Here is a 17873-nt window from a genome sequence, read left to right as displayed (position 1 = left end):
TCTCGCAGATCCACATTCTTACCTCCGATGCGGAAGAGTTCCAATTCCCACTTTTCACAAGCACATGGACGATTAAAGGGCTTGAGACAGTTCTAAAATTAAATGCAAAGTAACCGGACTCAACTTTCCGACAATGGGTAAAAGGTAATGTTAAAACTGTATTGTTGTTTGTAAGACGCAATGTGTACATTATTGGATCCGTCAGTCGTAATTATTTGACAAAACAATGATCCAAAGTTGAGGACTGAGAACAGCTGCTTTACCTGAATAACTTAGGTTAAAGAGGAAGAGACCTATACAACAACAACAACATTAATTGAAGTACACGACTTGGCAGGAATTGACTGTGCAAGTTGACTGTCACATTGGGTTTGGATGCTCGAGTCCAGTCCGTAAGCCTAATATGTACGATATACCAACCTCCTACATATATATAAGAAGTAGGCCTACAGGTATGAAACAACATTTGCCTGGCATTACGTAGTGTCACCTAAATTCCAGAAATAAAGCCTTAAACCTCCAACTTTTCCACTCGTTTCCCTGCTTGGAGTTGTTGTCTGCTCGAATCCGCCATTTGTATTTGAAAATCAATTGTATTTAGCTCCAGTAGGCACTTATATGTGTTGTCTGAGCCCATACGACATCAGTGGTGTCCACAAACCATCTTGATCTGCTGTGTGTTTCAAAGATGTAAAGGGAGTCGGAGATAACCGATAAAGACAAACTGAGTTTCTGGTTTAAGCAAGGCTTTTTTTTTCAGCAGAAAAACTTTTCCTTTCACACATTTTCTTGAACCATGGAACCTGAAAAAGGCCTTAATGAGGTAATAGATGCGTGCTCTTTTGTATTCTGGATATTTCATTTATGGACGTCGCCGTTCCTACTCATTTACCTTAATATATTGTCTTCACCCAGTTCACGGAATCCACAGCCGACCTTTAACCTTGCCAACACTTGACTATACGACAAAGTTACAACAATGCTCAGAACTGCATAGTCACCAGTGGCAATTATGCCTTTATTTTTGTTTGCCAAATTGCAGTTTCACTCGAAAGTGCCAAATTGGTGCCTGGTTATTTCAAGCTCTGATATGTGTTTTACTGTTGTAGAGTGACATAAACAGTCACACAGGCAGGTATTGGTACAGAATTTAGCGTAACTTAGTAGTATGGGTCTGAAACGTTCAGCAGCGTCAGTTATATTTGAAATTATAGTTACTTCATGCCATTGTTTTAATAACCCTAGAGTCGGGTCCAGTATTTCCATTAGCCAGCAGTGACACAGCTGAACTCAGCATTCGGCAATTCTGACATACACAATGGCACTAAACTAACACACCAACTTCAAAGATGATAAAGCTAGATTTACAAGAATGTCTTGACATGTTACATGTCATTAGGCCTATATGTTGCTTCCATGTTTCTTTGTCATGACAAGCCAATTATAACAAGTGTGGTCAGTTTGTCATTAGTTTTTGATATTCTAATTTTTTTGTGTTTGGTCTTAGGGGTAAAGGGAAACGGCAACAGAGCCGTGCCGTGGTACAGTATGACTCAGATGACGAGAAGCGGTATGCTAATGAGGCGACCCCTGACCCCACTGCAGAGGATTTTTTCCATGATGAAGTGGATCAATTTCATCTGGACAAGGAAAAGGTACATAGAGTAAAACCCTGGTTGAAACTGAATGGTAACATTTCACAAAAAAAAAAAGAAACAGTGAGTTGAATCTGTGCCTTGCTATCACACTTTTATGCCTAATGTGCTCCTGAGACAAAGTCTAAGTGTGCTAGTAAGACACACCCGATAAAATCAAAAGTGTGGAGAAAATGAATTTAGGTTGGCTTTTTGCCAGGTGTGTGACAATCAAACACCTGAGGAGACCTTCGTGGCCAAGGGGGTTTGCACACCAGCGAGGCACACTGACCCAGGAGCCTCTCACAAATGAGGTCGCTGTGAGATCAGCTCATGTTGGGATCCTCTCTGGCAGTACGTGGGAAAGACTCAACAACCTGCTGATGGCCATGGGTTTCCCTGGGCTCTGTCCATTTCCTCCACCATAGCACTAACCGCTAAGTGAAATATTCTTGAATGCAGGGTAAAACACCAATCAGATAAATAAAGCAATCATACACCTGCTCAAAAAGGCCTGTAAAACTAAAAACTAATTGTGAGAAAATGCTGTATATTTTTATGAAAATTATAATTTTATATTTAATATATAAATTCAATGCTTTATGGGGTTAATCAGTCATCATTGGTATTTACCAGTATTTCCAAATGTGTTAAGCTTCGTTGTGAAGTGGATGAAACATTTTACAATACTTTTCATATTCAGACTGTCATCAGTAAAGTTTTTGGATATCTTTACCAAGTGTGTAACCTGTCTTCCAGATTCTCTTGGCCAAGGGTGTGAACATGGAGCCAGCAGAACTCAGCTCTGATGATCAGGTACAGCTGTTAATCATTTTTTCCAACAACATTGGTGGGAGGATGAACACTGGATTGTCTAATTTGCCAAGCAAAATAAACGTTCATGCTAGATTTTGGAAATGAAGTGTATTAATAAAAAATGGAAGAAACATTTTACAGCAAAATTGAGGAATTTACTAATTCGTTAGAAATGTGTCATGGTTAATATAATTATTTGTGCTCTCTTGACAATTAAGCTTCAAACCTTTCTGATGTAAAGACAGATCTATTGTAAACAGGATTGGAAGGGGAGGTAACTCTTTGCTACACTTCTCAGGCAGAGGCCCGTAGCCTTCGTCTGCTAACTCAGGTGAAAAAGCTCACGAATCTGATACTAACGGCTAATTAACATAATCCAGAATGGCCGGTGAAAACAGTTGTAACACTATAAACCATAAATATAACTTGTTGCTTTTGTGAAATTACTGTGAATGAGCGAAGTTGGAGGGTGAATACGGGCTTCCTTAGTATCGAGACTATTCATGGTCTACTTTTGAACCTTCAGTGATGGCAGGTATTGCTGAAGTAGGATTTATTTTGTTGGAAATGCAAGGTTTGGTAGTAGACAACCTGCTCCTGTTTAAGTTACGTGAGTATTAATGAAGACACACCTCCACTTCAAACAATGAAAACCTGTCCTTTTTTCCAAGGTATTTTCCCGGTGTTGACCGTTCATTGGCTAACACAGGTGAAGTCACTTTTCACTCATGTCATTAAATCAGGTGTCTTTCGACAGAGCGTTTGGTAGATAGATTCAGTGGTCTGTCATGGAGAGATTAATGATTAATGTAGTATGTCACGTGTATGCGGAGCGTCTGTGAATATGAAATTCACCCCTTGAATGGTGTAGAACTGTTTATGTGTAGTTACCGCCCCTTTTTGGAATATTATGACAGGAGGAAGTTCTCGGCCTGGGACTGGGGGAGGAGTCTGGTGACGATGATGAGGAGATAGCCGGTTACAAGAAGACACTACGTAATCTCAAACATGTGACGTCCAGGAAAGACGAACTGGGCAGTGATATTGAAGAGGACAGGGAAGGTTTGTAAGACTGCAGTGTAGCAGATAGTTTAAACCTAGAGATGAAATGTGTGTAATGTGTTTGTTTGAGGTTGTTAGTAACAAGCGCAATTTTTATATTAATTGTGAATGTGACATTTGTGAGTTGTAGTTTTGTCATTGTTTTGTCTTTGCGACAACGTTGCATTATTGGAAGAAATTCTCGCTATTGTAAACTTATGAATCACTCTATTGCTCCTAAAGCTTTTTGTGTTAAAGTAAACTTTCAGGAGCACATAAAGACCTTAAAATGATACTTTTGCTGCCAACACCCAAATTTTTCTGATAAGAAATTAGTCAAACTTCTCAAAAACATCTTATGTCATCCCCTAAGGTGGATGAACCATTCTGAATCATCAAGCAAATTGAATAAAAATGCTAAACTTTGGGTGAAGTACAGTACTTCCAACCGTATTTGCATTTCACTGTATTTCTTAGTGTGGAATGCAGATTTTCTTAAACTACCTTGTGCAATCTGTGTAAGTTCGGTGACATTTTTGGATAAATATATAACAGTTGTGTGAGACTCACAGGAGATGTGTAAAGAAGATTGGCGTAATTACATTCCGTACTATTCAAATGTAACTGGACGATATGTAAGGAGTATCTATCTCAGGGCTGGAGGGAATTTTCCTTTAATAGTCTAGCGGTAGAGGTGTGGATTCCAAACCCAGAGATCGCTGGTTCAAATCCCTACCTGGTAAGCCCTGTCACACAAATTACATGCACATATAAGTTAATTCCTGATAAATGTGATCACACAAGTACTATGTTCATGATCATATTTTCGTTTTGTTTCAGGTTACGGTGAACGTGTGTGGGGCAACAGGAAATCCAAGTATTACGGAGCTGATGTGGATGATGATGACATAGGTACGAAACATCATTAACGTTCGAAGAGTCGGTTACATTTTTTATTTTTAAATTTAAAAATGGCCTAAATAAGGCTAATTAAGACTTTATCAGTCATGTTGCACACAAGGATGTGTTTATTTTATATAACTATACCTTGAGATATAGCAATCATAAAATACCAATTCTTAAGTTCCAACTATGTGTACAAATCCACTTAATACCAAGTTAAAGATCAATATATTTATAATTGGCTTGTAGAAGTAAACTGCAATCATTTATTCACCTTTAAGCATGGTCCTAGCGTGTGTTACAAACAAATGTGAAAACATAATGTCCAGTATTGTGCGAGTTACTGATCTAATCTGCCTTCGTGTTGTTATTGTAGACATCAGTGGCTCTGAAGGGGAAGAAGGCACTGCGGCTCTGGAGGAAGAGGAAGCCCTGGCTCTGCAGAGGAAAATGGCAGAGCAGCTGGATGACCAGGATTTTGGGCTGGATAGTTTTAAGGTAAATGACCTGTAAGACCTAAACAGCAATTTTTTCCTGATTCTGAGAGTTCTGAGAAAACTCCATAAGTAATACTTTATGCCATTTATTTTGTCTAAAACTGCGCTTTTTGGGCAAAATTTTAGGCCATTTACCATATATAGATTTAACATTGCTACTCACACAGGCATTTGTAAACAAATATTGTCATATTGATTAGCAATGTTTCAAGTTGTACACAGACATGTTTCAGCATTACATGTACTGATGTTGATTGCCCCGAAGAACTTTGTGTATTTGCTCTTGGGGTCCTGCATTTCTAATAAGATTAGTACTCATGTAGTTGGAGATTATTTGATTAATGTAAAAATATAACAAGACTATTGTTCAAAGGAGCTTTATGTAAAAAAAAAATTGCTCTTGGAGTCTTGCATTCCTAATGTGATTAATACCCATTAATCCAGGATTTATTGTGTCATATAAAGCTGTAAGAGGTCTCCCTACCAGTCCTAGTGTATGCAGGATTATCTGATTTGACAATGAGCTGACAATAGATTCTGGTGACTCAGGAAAGAGTTGGATATACGAGTAATTATTGAAGTCTTTGAACTTAATCTGGTACATCCATGAAGTTATTAATGAAAATGACTTGATAGGACATGTGCGGTAAGAATTTTCTTCACAAAACTTCCTTTTCAGATATGAGCTTTTCATTGAATTGAAAGAAATAGCACTCAGTTAAGCCATCAGACACGCTGTTATACATATAAATGCACATGTGCGTGTTTTAGTTCCCAATACCATTTCAGCCAAGTAGTAAGAACCTGTCCAGTAAGACTGAAGGGGAGAAGATCTCCCAGGATTTGTCCAAAGTTTCAAAGAGGGAAAAACTGGAGGTAAGCCCTGGGTATGAACCTGCTTGTCTTGTATTTCTGTGAAGTCTACATTTCACAATGCTGTGGTCATGGTAATAATGTATGAGGTTTTTTTGGTAATGTATCGCATTATTAGATTAATGGGCAAACAGTAGCAAAAGTCATAATTTAGTTTGTTAGTTTGAAACCACTTGTCCACGGTATCTACAATCATTTTACGTGCTGCACCCAGTTTGAATTTGGTGCACCAGATGGCTTGGAAAAACATGCTTGCAAGATTTTTAGGGAGAGACCATGCTTTTCTACATTTGCTTAACAGTTGAGTCCAAGAACGTGAAGAACTGAAAGGGTTAGGTTTGGCGTTTGTTAAGCTTTTCCCCCCAGAGACCTGCCTTACAGTTCGTCAAAATAATGGCGGGAAATATTAACATATTCAGTTGATAGTGAGTGAAAATAATGACAGCATCAGAATATGTTTGCAAGATTTTTTCTGACAGACTATAGTGTTTTCTCAAGTGGAAAATTCCTAAATAAAACAACAATCAAATAAATACATAAGTTATTTTACTGATTTCATTCTGGACTTCATGTATGGATTTTCTGTTTTTCTTGTCTTGCAGCTCTTGGAAAAGCAGTCACCGGAGCTCTTGGAGCTCATTGAAGACTACGTTGTCAAGGTATTTATCATAGACTTAATCATAACCCAGGACCTGTTTAATTAAAGGATTTCACTGTCTGCGATATCCCATTTTATCATATCCGTTTTGTTTTAAACCTTGTCGGGTTTCCTCCCGCCATAATGTGAGTTCAAGTCCAGCTCATGCTAGCTTCCTCTCTGGACGTACGTGGGGAGGTCTGCCAGCAGCGCGTGGTAAAAGTTAAATGTTCTTGAGTATAAAGTTGAACATCAATACAGTAAATAAATAAAACTTATGATTAATCAAATACGATTATGAAAGAAATGAAAGAAAAGATAATGAAAGAAAAACAGATCTAGAAAATAAAGAGAACTGTTGATATTGCCTTTTGTACATGATTGGAGTACATTGCCTAATGATAGCCATTATGAAATTCCTGCAGATGACCACCGTGAAGGATGTCCTGCAGCCACTGCGGCGTCTCATCCAGAGTGGCCAGCTGCCTACCGGCAAAGCAGCCGACTATGTCGACTCCAAGTTCAGTCTGTATCTCAAGTAAGTTCGTCCTGTTTCTCAAGTACATTTAGCCTGTATTTTCAGTAACTCTCAAGGAAGTTCAGCCTGATTCTCAAGTATTTTTACCCTGTTTTTTTAGTTAGTTCAATCTGTATGTCAAGGAAGTACAGCGTTTTTCTCAAGTACATTTAGCCTGTATTTCAAGTAAGTTCAGTCTGTATCTTGAGGAAGTTCAGCCTGTTTCTCAAGTACATTTAGCCTTTATTTGGAGTAAGTTCAGCCTGTATCTCAAGTAAGTTCAACCTGTTTCTCAAGTACATTTAGCCTTTATTTGGAGTAAGTTCAGCCTGTATCTCAAGTAAGTTCAACCTGTTTCTCAAGTACATTTAGCCTTTATTTGGAGTAAGTTCAGCCTGTATCTCATGTAAGTTCAGCCTGTTTCTCAAGTACAGTTAGCCTGTATTTTGAGTAAGTTCAGCTTGTATCTCAGGTAAGTTCAGCCTGTTTCTCAAGTACATTTAGCCTGTTTTTCAAGTAAGTTCAGTCTGTATCTCGAAGATCAGTCTGTATCTCAGCTGAGTTCCTAGTGAGTAATAACTCTTGTTTACTGTTGACTTTGGCTTGAGTTCTCCACTCGAGACGTTGATTTTCTGACCAATCAGAGTCCATGTTCCAGCCTGTTTTACCTTCTGCTGTATACTTTTCTGTTTCAGCTACTCTTCACTACTCTCCAAATGTCAGCTACTGTTCTGTATGTTCCTTTTTTTTCATCTGTTGTTCCATGTTGTTCCATTTCAGCTATTGTGTCAACATAAGTTTCTACATGATGCTGAAGGCCAAATGTACCCCAGTGGAAAACCATCCTGTTGTCAAGCGTCTACTTCAGTATAGAAATGTAAGTCTGTAAATTCCAGAAGGTAATCCTGTTATAGAGGTAGAAAAGTTTGAACGTAAATGGTTTCCTAAGATTTATCTCCTATAGAAACCTTGCAGTCAAAAACTGTGTGATGTTACTTTGTCAACTTCTAAAGGCCTCCTAAAAAGTATAATGTTCTGGTACCGTAGTTATTTATTTGGTCAGTGTTTAATATCTTCTGTCAATTTAATGCTTTCCTTAATTTTTTCTTGTAATTATTTGTTTATTTAATGTTCTGTTTAATGTAATACTTCCTTTTTCTTAGCTAATAAAGCAGATGGAACCGTTAGATAAGCTGCTGAAACCCGAAATGGACGCCATCTTGGAGCGGGTACACAGAGGGGAGGAGCTTATGATACAACCCTCTGCTCCTACAGCTGCCAAAAGCTCACGGTATGTTTGTTCAAGATGAAGCCAGGTCTTTATTGTCAACGCAAATCTGTAAATCCCAATTTTCGTCATGGCTATGGTCACAAAAATAATGCTATTCTGGGGGTGATAGAACTGCACTTTCCCTTAATTACGATATTCACATAAGTATACAGTAAATTAATAAATATTTTAAATAAAGTTTTAAATGAATCTTAAATAAATATGCTTGAGTAATTATTAAATAACTGTTTGATTTTTATGGGAACAGGAAGGCAGATGTGCAGCTGATGAAGGCTGCTCTGGACAGCACAAACCCCAAGAGGCTGTCTGAGCTGATTTCAGACTCGGAGGACGACGATCAATCAGGGGGTGACACTGGTAGAGGAGGGAGGTCAAAGGTGAGTGTAACCATCCAATGAGATCTCTCAATTATTAATAACTGAATTTGAATCTGCATTAAATACAATCACGCATCAATTTTGCAGTGAACAAAATTAGTGTAAAGCGAAATATTCTGTAATTCAGTACATTGTCAGATATTCCTCACGGTGAGAGCATAGAACTCCAAAATAATTAATGTCTAGATATGACATCAATGTGCAGAGTTACACTGATGTTCTTAAACTCCCATCTTGAACAACTCTGTAAAATTTGACCTGTCTTAAGGGCAAGTGCTTTGTAGGAGCTCAGCAGTTTGACAGGTGAAAGGATCATACTTGAGTGGCTAAGATGCTTGCCTTTAAATCGCCAGGTCATGTGAAACTTAATTGGATTCTATACCATTCTGATTTCTCGAGACTGGAAATTGCTTCCATTGTTCTCAGGGCCTTTCTTGGCAATTAGTGGCCAGCAGTCCATGACGTTCTCAGAACATTTCTTGGCAATAAGTGGCCAGCAGTCCATGAAGTTCTGAGAGCATTTCTTGGCTATAATTGGTCAGCAGTCCATGGAGTTCTGGGAGCCTTTCTTGGCAATAAGTGGCCAGCAGTCCATGAAGTTCTGAGAGCCTTTCTTGGCAATAAGTGGTCAGCAGTCCATGAAGTTCTGAGAGCCTTTCTTGGCAATAAGTGGTCAGCAGTCCATGAAGTTCTGAGAGCCTTTCTTGGCAATAAGTGGTCAGCAGTCCATGAAGTTCTGAGAGCCTTTCTTGGCAATAAGTGGTCAGCAGTCCATGAAGTTCTGAGAGCCTTTCTTGGCTATAAGTGGTCAGCAGTCCATGAAGTTCTGAGAGCCTTTCTTGGCAATAAGTGGTCAGCAGTCCATGAAATTCTCAGGGCCTTTCTTGGGTATAAGTGGTCAGCAGTCCATGAAGTTCTGAGAACCTTTCTTGGCTTTAAGTGGTCAGCAGTCCATGAAGTTCTGAGAGCCTTTCTTGGCTATAAGTGGTCAGCAGTCCATGATGTTCTGAGACCCTTTCTTGGCTGTAAGTGGTCAGCAGTCCATGAAGTTCTGAGAGCCTTTCTTGGGTATAAGTGGTCAGCAGTCCATGAAGTTTTGAGAGCCTTTCTTGGCAATAAGTGGTCAGCAGTCCATGAAGTTCTCAGGGCCTTTCTTGGGTATAAGTGGTCAGCAGTCCATGAAGTTCTGAGAGCCTTTCTTGGCTATAAGTGGTCAGCAGTCCATGAAGTTCTGAGAGCCTTTCTTGGCTATAAGTGGTCAGCAGTCCATGAAGTTCTGAGAGCCTTTCTTGGCTATAAGTGGTCACCAGTCCATGAAGTTCTGAGAGCCTTTCTTGGCAATAAGTGGTCAGCAGTCCATGAAGTTCTCAGGGCCTTTCTTGGGTATAAGTGGTCAGCAGTCCATGAAGTTCTGAGAGCCTTTCTTGGCTATAAGTGGTCAGCAGTCCATGAAGTTCTGAGAGCCTTTCTTGGCTATAAGTGGTCAGCAGTCCATGAAGTTCTGAGAGCCTTTCTTGGGTATAAGTGGTCAGCAGTCCATGAAGTTCTGAGAGCCTTTCTTGGCTATAAGTGGTCAGCAGTCCATGAAGTTCTGAGAGCCTTTCTTGGGTATAAGTGGTCAGCAGTCCATGAAGTTCTGAGAGCCTTTCTTGGGTATAAGTGGTCAGCAGTCCATGAAGTTCTGATAGCCTATCTTGGCTGTAAGTGGTCAGCAGTCCATGAAGTTCTGAGAGCCTTTCTTGGGTATAAGTGGTCAGCAGTCCATGAAGTTCTCAGGGCCTTTCTTGGCTATAAGTGGTCAGCAGTCCATGAAATTCTCAGGGCCTTTCTTGGCTATAAGTGGTCACCAGTCCATGAAGTTCTTGGTGCCTTTTTTGGCAAGAAGTGGTCAGCTGTCCATGAAGTTCACTGGAGACTTTTTGAATGAATAAATGGTTATGGTTTTGCAAGGTACCTGTATGCAAACAAACAAGACCAGCAGAAAGTAAAGCATGTGTGATCATATGTGTGATACCATTAGTAACCTCTCTCCACTGTTTTTTTTTTTTTTTTGATTTACAGAAAAAGAAGAAATCAGAGGATGGTCAGTACATGACAAGAGATGAGGCTGCAGCTTTGGAGTACTACGAAATGATGAAAGGTGGCAGGAAGTCTGATCTCATGCCAGAGGATTATGGGTATGAGTTTACTTCAGAATCTGATATACACCAGTAAGAGGTATTCTGACTTGTTATTGCCCTGAGTAAGAGCAGTCAAGATAAAAGGGACAAAATCGAGGTCACTTCATTGTGAGACAGATGATAGGGGAGAGCTTTAGTATGCCTGCACTTTAAGAAGCACTTCTTTGATTTTAAGAAATTTTAATTTCTAGAGCCCATTAGTTAGCTCTATGGCCGTATGGGTGAAAAAGGGGCCAAGGTGGTTGGCATGCCAATGCGGCTCAGTGACACAGGAGCTCCTCACCAATGCGGTTGCCGTGAGTTCAATTCCTCTCCTGCCTTTTGTGGGATGGTGTGGCAGCAACTTACCAATGGTCATAGGTTTCCGACACGCTCTGTCCGCTTTTCTCCCACTATATAGCTGGACGCCATTGCGTAAGTGAAATACGGCTTAAAACACCTATCAGAAAAATAAATATGTAGTAGTTTACTGCATAGAATATTCTTTTTGAGACATGGGCTGATACTTAATTCACTTGTAGGCTTGAAGTAATTCAAATGAAGGACTATGCTTTACTCCTGTCATTCTGGTTGCCGCAGGAACAAAAATAGTCTAGTTCCACGATGTGCTCACATTACCTAGCTGTTGGTTGTGGAAGTTGAAATTTAGAGACATTTGTTTTAAGATAAAATGAGGTGGTTAAAATTCTATTACCAACAACTAAGCGCTAAAATTGTTTCATATTTTGACTTCTCATAAAATGGCTTTGCCAATAGGCACATGACCACTTCCTTATTATTGAAAAGTTCTGAAGTGCAGTTTTGTAAAATATTATTTATCTCAGTGCATTTGAAAAAAGAGCTTTCCATGTTACTTAAGGGGCCTCCGTGGCTCAGTCGGTTAGCGCACTAGCGCAGCGTAATGACCCAGGAGCCCAACTCATGCTTGCTTCCTTTCCGGCCATAAGTGGGAAGGTCCTTCAGCAACCTGAGGATGGTCGTGGGTTTCCCCCGGGCTGTGCCCGGTTACCACCCACCATAATGCAGGTCGCCGTCGTATAAGTGAAATATTCTTGAGTACGGTGGAAAACACCAATCAAATAAATAAAATAAAAAAATTCCATGTTACAGAAGAGTTTGCGAATGGTTTGTTTGCAGTGAGGAGGAGATGGGTGATATTGAAGCAGAAGGGGGAGATAACTGGGGATATTATGGCTGAGGAGGGGGATGGAAAACGTGCTATCACTTACCAGGTATGTTGTCTGTGGCAGAAATGCTGACAAAATGCCCAAATCTATGTCTGAAATGTCTGGATTCTTTTGCCTTCACAAAACTTTGTAAATCAATTTTTGGTAACTTTTCTCATAAATAAAATATGGCACTAACACATGGACAACAACTTTTGTGAAAAAGTTATGACAAATGACTTGCTGAGTTTTGTAAAAGTGGCCTCTGCACTATTAAATATGCTTAGAGATACATATATGTATTGATTGAGACTTTAGTATTTAAGGATATTTCCCTGCAGTATATACCAGGTTTGAAATGAAGGGTGCATGGATGGGTATACAAGTGTGCCCCCATCTTTCAGCCAGGCCAGTCAGAAAAAGTGTACCTGTGCAGTCATATTTGTAAATCTGGGTAAACCAAGAAAACTTTTGTAAATTTACCCAGATTTATTTTTTAGAGAAAACCAGGACCAGAGCGGCTGTTGTTCATGGGACTTTGCTGGTTGAGGGCTTGATATTGTTGAATGAATTCTTTTGACCACCTCATGTATATGTAGTGTAATTCAGCTAAAATTTGGACTGTAACAGTGCGCTTGCAGAATCACAGAAAGGCTTGTAACAAAATAATACTTTTGATGCCAACACAACAAATTACTCCATGGCGAATACTTATTGTGTAGTTCAGAACATTGACAGGGCTTCGAGTTTTCTGTCTGCTTTCCTCCCACCATAATGCTGGCTGCCATGGTAGAAGTGAAGTTTCTTCTTCATTTCAGTGTAAAACACAGTCAAACAAATAAATCAAATAAAAACGTCCTTAAGTTAAATTACTGGAATCAAAAACAAGCAAAATATGTCACATAAGCTTCAGCGGAAAATAAAATAAATCGTAAGTAATTTTACGTAAACACTGTAATGTTTTTGAGTGGAAAATCAAAATCAAATGTATGGAACTGATGTATGTGTGTAATTATCAGTCACCTAGAATGAGCAGATATTTGAGCAGACATTGGCTTTTCACATATTCACAGATTGCCAAGAACAAAGGCTTAACTCCTCATCGCAAGAAAGAACAGAGAAACCCCAGAGTGAAGCATCGTATGAAGTACCGAAAAGCCAAGATACGCAGAAAGGGCATGGTGAGTACCACCCGGAAGATTTTAGTCTCATGCTTTTGTGGTTTTCTATGCTTTTTTTTGTGTAGAATATTATACATTGTTATTGTATATTTCTACACTGAATCCCTTGTAGTTTGTGTGTTGTAAAGGTTACTTTGACTTGCAGATGACAGGATTTGGTAATCAGGCCTGTAACTTGGGCACTAACATGGCAGAACAGTCCTGGCTGCAAAGTGTCCACCATATCGCAAAACACACATAGTACCTGTGCTTGACTTCAAAGGAAAAACAACTTGTGAAAATGAAATGGGCATAAGAAGAAAGGCCACTCAGAACTGTCTGTGAAAATATTCACTTCGACATTTCCACATGTTTGAAAGGTGTTCATTCAAGTATTTTCAGAAGGCATTATTCTGTGTAGACTGACAATAATACGCTTTCTTTGAAGGCCTGAAATGGGTCAAATCAACCAAAGTAGTTTTGTCTCCAGAATCAAATAGAGAATGTGCATAAATTGCACGGAAAGTTTCCCTTTCACATGCAAAAAGGTTGAATTACTGTATTTTCTCTGGATTTTTTCTTAACCCTCAGTCAATATTGGCCTTAAGATATTGTAATGATCAGTGTCCATCTGTCTGGCCCATTGGCAGTCTGACCATTTTCTTGGCACGATTTAACCTGAACAGTTTACCGCAAGTTCACCAGCCTTTCACTACACTCAGTCTTTGTCACAAGGAAGAAGCCTCATGATTTTCCCTGACCTAGTCCTATCTTGAGCTGTCTGTCAGAGGGTTAGCCAGAGATATGAAACAGGGTGTCCAAGCATCCCATTTTTAAGCCATTTTGTTACAGCAGATTGTCCAGATTTAGGGCATGACAAAAAGTGTACTTTTATCAGTCTGCACAGGTTAATACCCTCAGAGTATGCCTAAATAACACCTTGCAAACATGCAATCAGGTTGAGGAATTACAGTGGTAAAGTAGAAAGTGGTTGTGTTCATGTGGCATAAAGTCCAAGAATCATGAAAATATGACCATGAGCAGACTCCTGTTGTTTCTGAGATTTGATTTGAACTTAAACACAAAGTGTCAGATTTTTTCACCAGACTGGAGGACAACTCTTTACAACGCTTAACCCAGAGCAAAGGAACAAACCATGTTAATTCCAATCCTGATTGTTTTTCCAGATTCGTGAACCCCGAAAGGAGATAAACCCATATGCGGGCGAGTTGTCCGGGATACGTGCTGGAGTCAAGCGCAGTATCCGTCTGAAGTAGACCATGATATCAGAGGTCACATGACCAGAGAGGAATTGTTACGCTTTTGTCTGTGTTCAGAAAAGCTCAGTTGTTTGTGTACACGTACATTGTCTTTCTCTGACACATCTGTGATGATTTCATTCTGTAGGGCACCCTGGTTTTGTTACTGTAGGTCTAACCATGAAACTGACAAAACGACAATCAAGTAAGGATTGAAATACGTTTAGCACTATTTTTGCCAAAGTATGGCTTTAGAACTGAAGTACCCTAAATGATGTAACATTTCACCCACAAAAGTGCATTTTTAGACAAATAAATGTCACAAAAAATTATTTTTGGTGCTGAAACTTACAATTTCCAAGTAAAATATCATCCCATGTTCCTAGCAAATCTCAAAACACCTGTCTAAAACTCTCAGAATCAGGAAAACAGGGTAAGTTAGTCAGAAATTTATGGTCTTTTAGGGTACCCTAAATCTTCTAATTTTTGTGGGACAGATAGTAGTTGTGTTGAAAGTAATATATTACATGTGTTGAAAGTAATATATTACATTCCTTTTCAGCCTTTTGGAAAAATAAAGATTTGAGTATGTTGTTCATTAGATGGTCTAACCGTGTTAGAAAAAAAGAAACTCAATATTCCTGCCACAATTACATATATGTTGGCTAAGTTGACCTAATCAAGTATCCCAAAAATTAGAAGAAATAGGGTACCTCTTTAACAGCTGTCCCATGAAGGGAAAAAATTGAAGCACCATCAAGCCAAGAAAAAAATTATGTCATTCAAACTGAGACAAGTGTTGTTATTTTAAGAAATACATTTAATTTGTTGGTAATGGTTCATTGTGATAGGTTAAAGTCAAACTTGACTTTATATTGACAACTTTCATTTTTGTTTTATTCTGCTGTTTTTCTCTGGTGCAGTGCTATTAGTATACTTGATAGTCAGCTGTTGATATTTCTTATGGGATGTGTTAGTGGTATTCAGAATTCCTGTGATTGTCTTTCATGTTCTTTAGACTGTCTCAAGAATTAATTATGTTCTCATGCAATATTATTAAAAAGACTGCAAAAGTAGACTTAATTGACTTGAATTGTTTTGGGTAAGGTAGTGTAACCTTGCCTGGGGGCGAGTCAACAGGTTAGCTATCACTAACATTAGGGGATGCTGGGTTGTAGGCAAATAACTGACCCAAACACAAAATCAGAGTGAGTGATATGTATTGCTGCCATCTGGGTGACCAGCCAGGCTGATGACCTTCCAAGGTGGTGACTAACTCCTCACTACTCACTTCACTTTTGGGCTGGACTTTTATAGCCCCAGTGAGGAGCTTAGAGAAAGCATTTAATTACCCAGCTGTGGGTGTCTGCTCAGTACATGACTTAACTAAGATTTGTGTTTCCAAAACACTGGAAACCCTGCATTTAAAGAGAGTCTAAAAGGCACATTTAAGAACATTTAACTGCTGCCTAATCTGCTATAGAGGTATGCAAAATATGAAAAACCTACTACCTCTACTTTTATAACCAAACATCATTCAATTGCTGTGAAACCACACTTACTCATTTCATTTTACTGTAAATCCTTAATAACTTTTTAAATATCATTCCACCTGCAAGCTAGTAACCATGATGACAAAGTACAACTGAACACGAACATAGTCATTTGCAATATCCCTACCTGATATCAATCACTAATGATAAATTTCTTCCCCAAAGTCTTTAAACCTAACACATCAGTGTTGCCAAAAAAGCGGGAAGCGAAATTCTAACTACAGCCTTACTACAGTAGTATGAAAGTAGAGAAAAATTCATAATATTCGTAAGTCATAAGACTTTTTCCTGTCAAACTTACCACATAACAGAGAAGTCAGTTGCTTGACGGGGTTTGATTGTGGCTCGTTCATCTGTTTGGTTTGATGCTTTAATCTTTCTACATCTGTTCAGCTGCTAATTATTGACGTGGTTGATGTCATGAAAGTGAAACAACTGGTATGTAAATTTTGTAAGTGAATGGGCAGTGAGTATGTAAACTGTGATTGGTTAGGAAGTTATGTCTAGTGCCCATTGCGTGATGCACCAATAAGGCAGCACTGTGAGTGATTATATAACAACACTAACTCCATCTATAAATTCATTTGGGTTATGCCAAAGACAGAGAAGTGGCACTTGTTGCTGTCTGACTTGGTTCTTAGCACTGGGAGGCTAGAGTAAGGAAACAGGACTGGTTGAGATGGCCCGGTGTTAGTACAATGTGACTGGGTGATATGTCATGTGAGGTGTCTTCAGCCAGATACTTCGGTGACGGCGGCAATTTGGCGGTATGTACCAAAACTTTTGAGAATGGCGCTAAACAACAATCAACGGGAGTAGTCAGCTTCCCGCAAATCGAAGCTTCAGTTTATGCGTCGGTTGAGTAAAAGGAATATCGGTAAACCCTGGAGAACGTTTGGCTACACCAATTTTGATTGTTGTTGTACGGGCAGAATATACCTTTTTTTTCAATGACGTGGAGGATATAAAAATAAAATCTTGAAAACCGCCTAATTTGTGGATAAGTTGGACTATCGTGGCAATGTCTCCTATTGAATAGATCTACATGTTTACGTGTTTAGCAAGCATAGGGAAATATAAACAAAAACCCAAGAAAATCATAGAAACACGAATGATCTTGAGATTGGACAAAGTAAAATGGATTTTCACTTTTATTTTTTTTTTGTTTGTTTAGTTTTCAGTGCTGTTTAGCAAAGGCACATAAAATCGGTGTGGCTCTTGAGTAAGTCGACCCAAGAGGCGTCCGATCCATACCGGTTACGTGTATTCAGTAAAAATAGAAAGTCATTTAATGTTCCGTATAACTATCTCTCAGGCCCGAGTTTAATATTGTTTGATCTCATTTTTTACACCACTCGAAAAGCAATTATCCTTTCGTACATTTTTCACTGGTTTCCACACAAGTCTAAATTAGCTACACTTATCTCCTTGAACGGCTTTCAGATTACTGTTACCCAAAAGAGCGTTAAATCCGTCTGGGCTTTGGCATTTTTTTTTTTGTCTCCGTTGCGTCTTTGTCGTCAGCCTTTCAAGTGGACCTGGCTTATCTTAAGACAGCAAGAGGTATATTCATATTAAAGTCAAGCATAAAGAGAATTCAAGTCGGACGTCAAGGCTTCGAGTTGTGTAACTGACATGCAGTATGCAAGATATGAACTCATTAATTAGCTGAAACAGTTCTGTACAATGGATCCGTATATGCGTGCTCTTCTTGAACATCATAGATTACTGCTTAGATGAATAAAGACCATAGTGTGCCTTGCCCGCACCGTGTGTTGCGTAGGCCTATACAGTTTATACAAGAGCCATCAGAAGATGACGAATCGCAAGATCGATTGCATAATGACGTCATCACCTGTACACGCTATGCGTTGTGGGCTTAGAATATGTTAAGATTGTGAACAGGATGATGGAAGATGTCGTATTATTCTGGCCACCCACTCAGTATGCAGATATGGTATATAAGACA

General features: G+C 39.1%; 1 protein-coding gene across 1 annotated transcript; it reads left to right on the top strand.

The window, feature by feature from the left end:
• The first annotated feature begins 58 nt into the window (after positions 1–58).
• LOC135465449 (something about silencing protein 10-like) lies at positions 59–15367 on the top strand. Its single transcript, XM_064742689.1, has 16 exons — positions 59–144; positions 1508–1655; positions 2394–2450; positions 3368–3512; positions 4332–4403; positions 4771–4892; positions 5681–5767; positions 6367–6423; positions 6827–6939; positions 7699–7795; positions 8082–8209; positions 8457–8586; positions 10648–10796; positions 11908–11998; positions 13006–13113; positions 14280–15367. The coding sequence occupies exons 1-16, from the start codon at positions 134–136 to the stop codon at positions 14367–14369; spliced, it is 1605 nt and encodes a 534-aa protein (XP_064598759.1). The 5' UTR covers positions 59–133; the 3' UTR covers positions 14370–15367.
• Positions 15368–17873: the final 2506 nt, after the last annotated feature.

Source organism: Liolophura sinensis, chromosome 5 (assembly GCF_032854445.1).
Source record: "Liolophura sinensis isolate JHLJ2023 chromosome 5, CUHK_Ljap_v2, whole genome shotgun sequence".
Lineage (NCBI taxonomy): Eukaryota > Metazoa > Mollusca > Polyplacophora > Chitonida > Chitonidae > Liolophura > Liolophura sinensis.
Note: the sequence above shows the minus strand (reverse complement) of the source record. Positions and strands in the feature narration are given on the sequence as shown.

Coding starts and splice junctions, on each gene's coding strand:
- LOC135465449 (XM_064742689.1), top strand. Junction 1,656..2,393: donor TTCATCTGGACAAGGAAAAG/GTACATAGAGTA, acceptor CCTGTCTTCCAG/ATTCTCTTGGCCAAGGGTGT. Junction 5,768..6,366: donor CAAAGAGGGAAAAACTGGAG/GTAAGCCCTGGG, acceptor CTTGTCTTGCAG/CTCTTGGAAAAGCAGTCACC.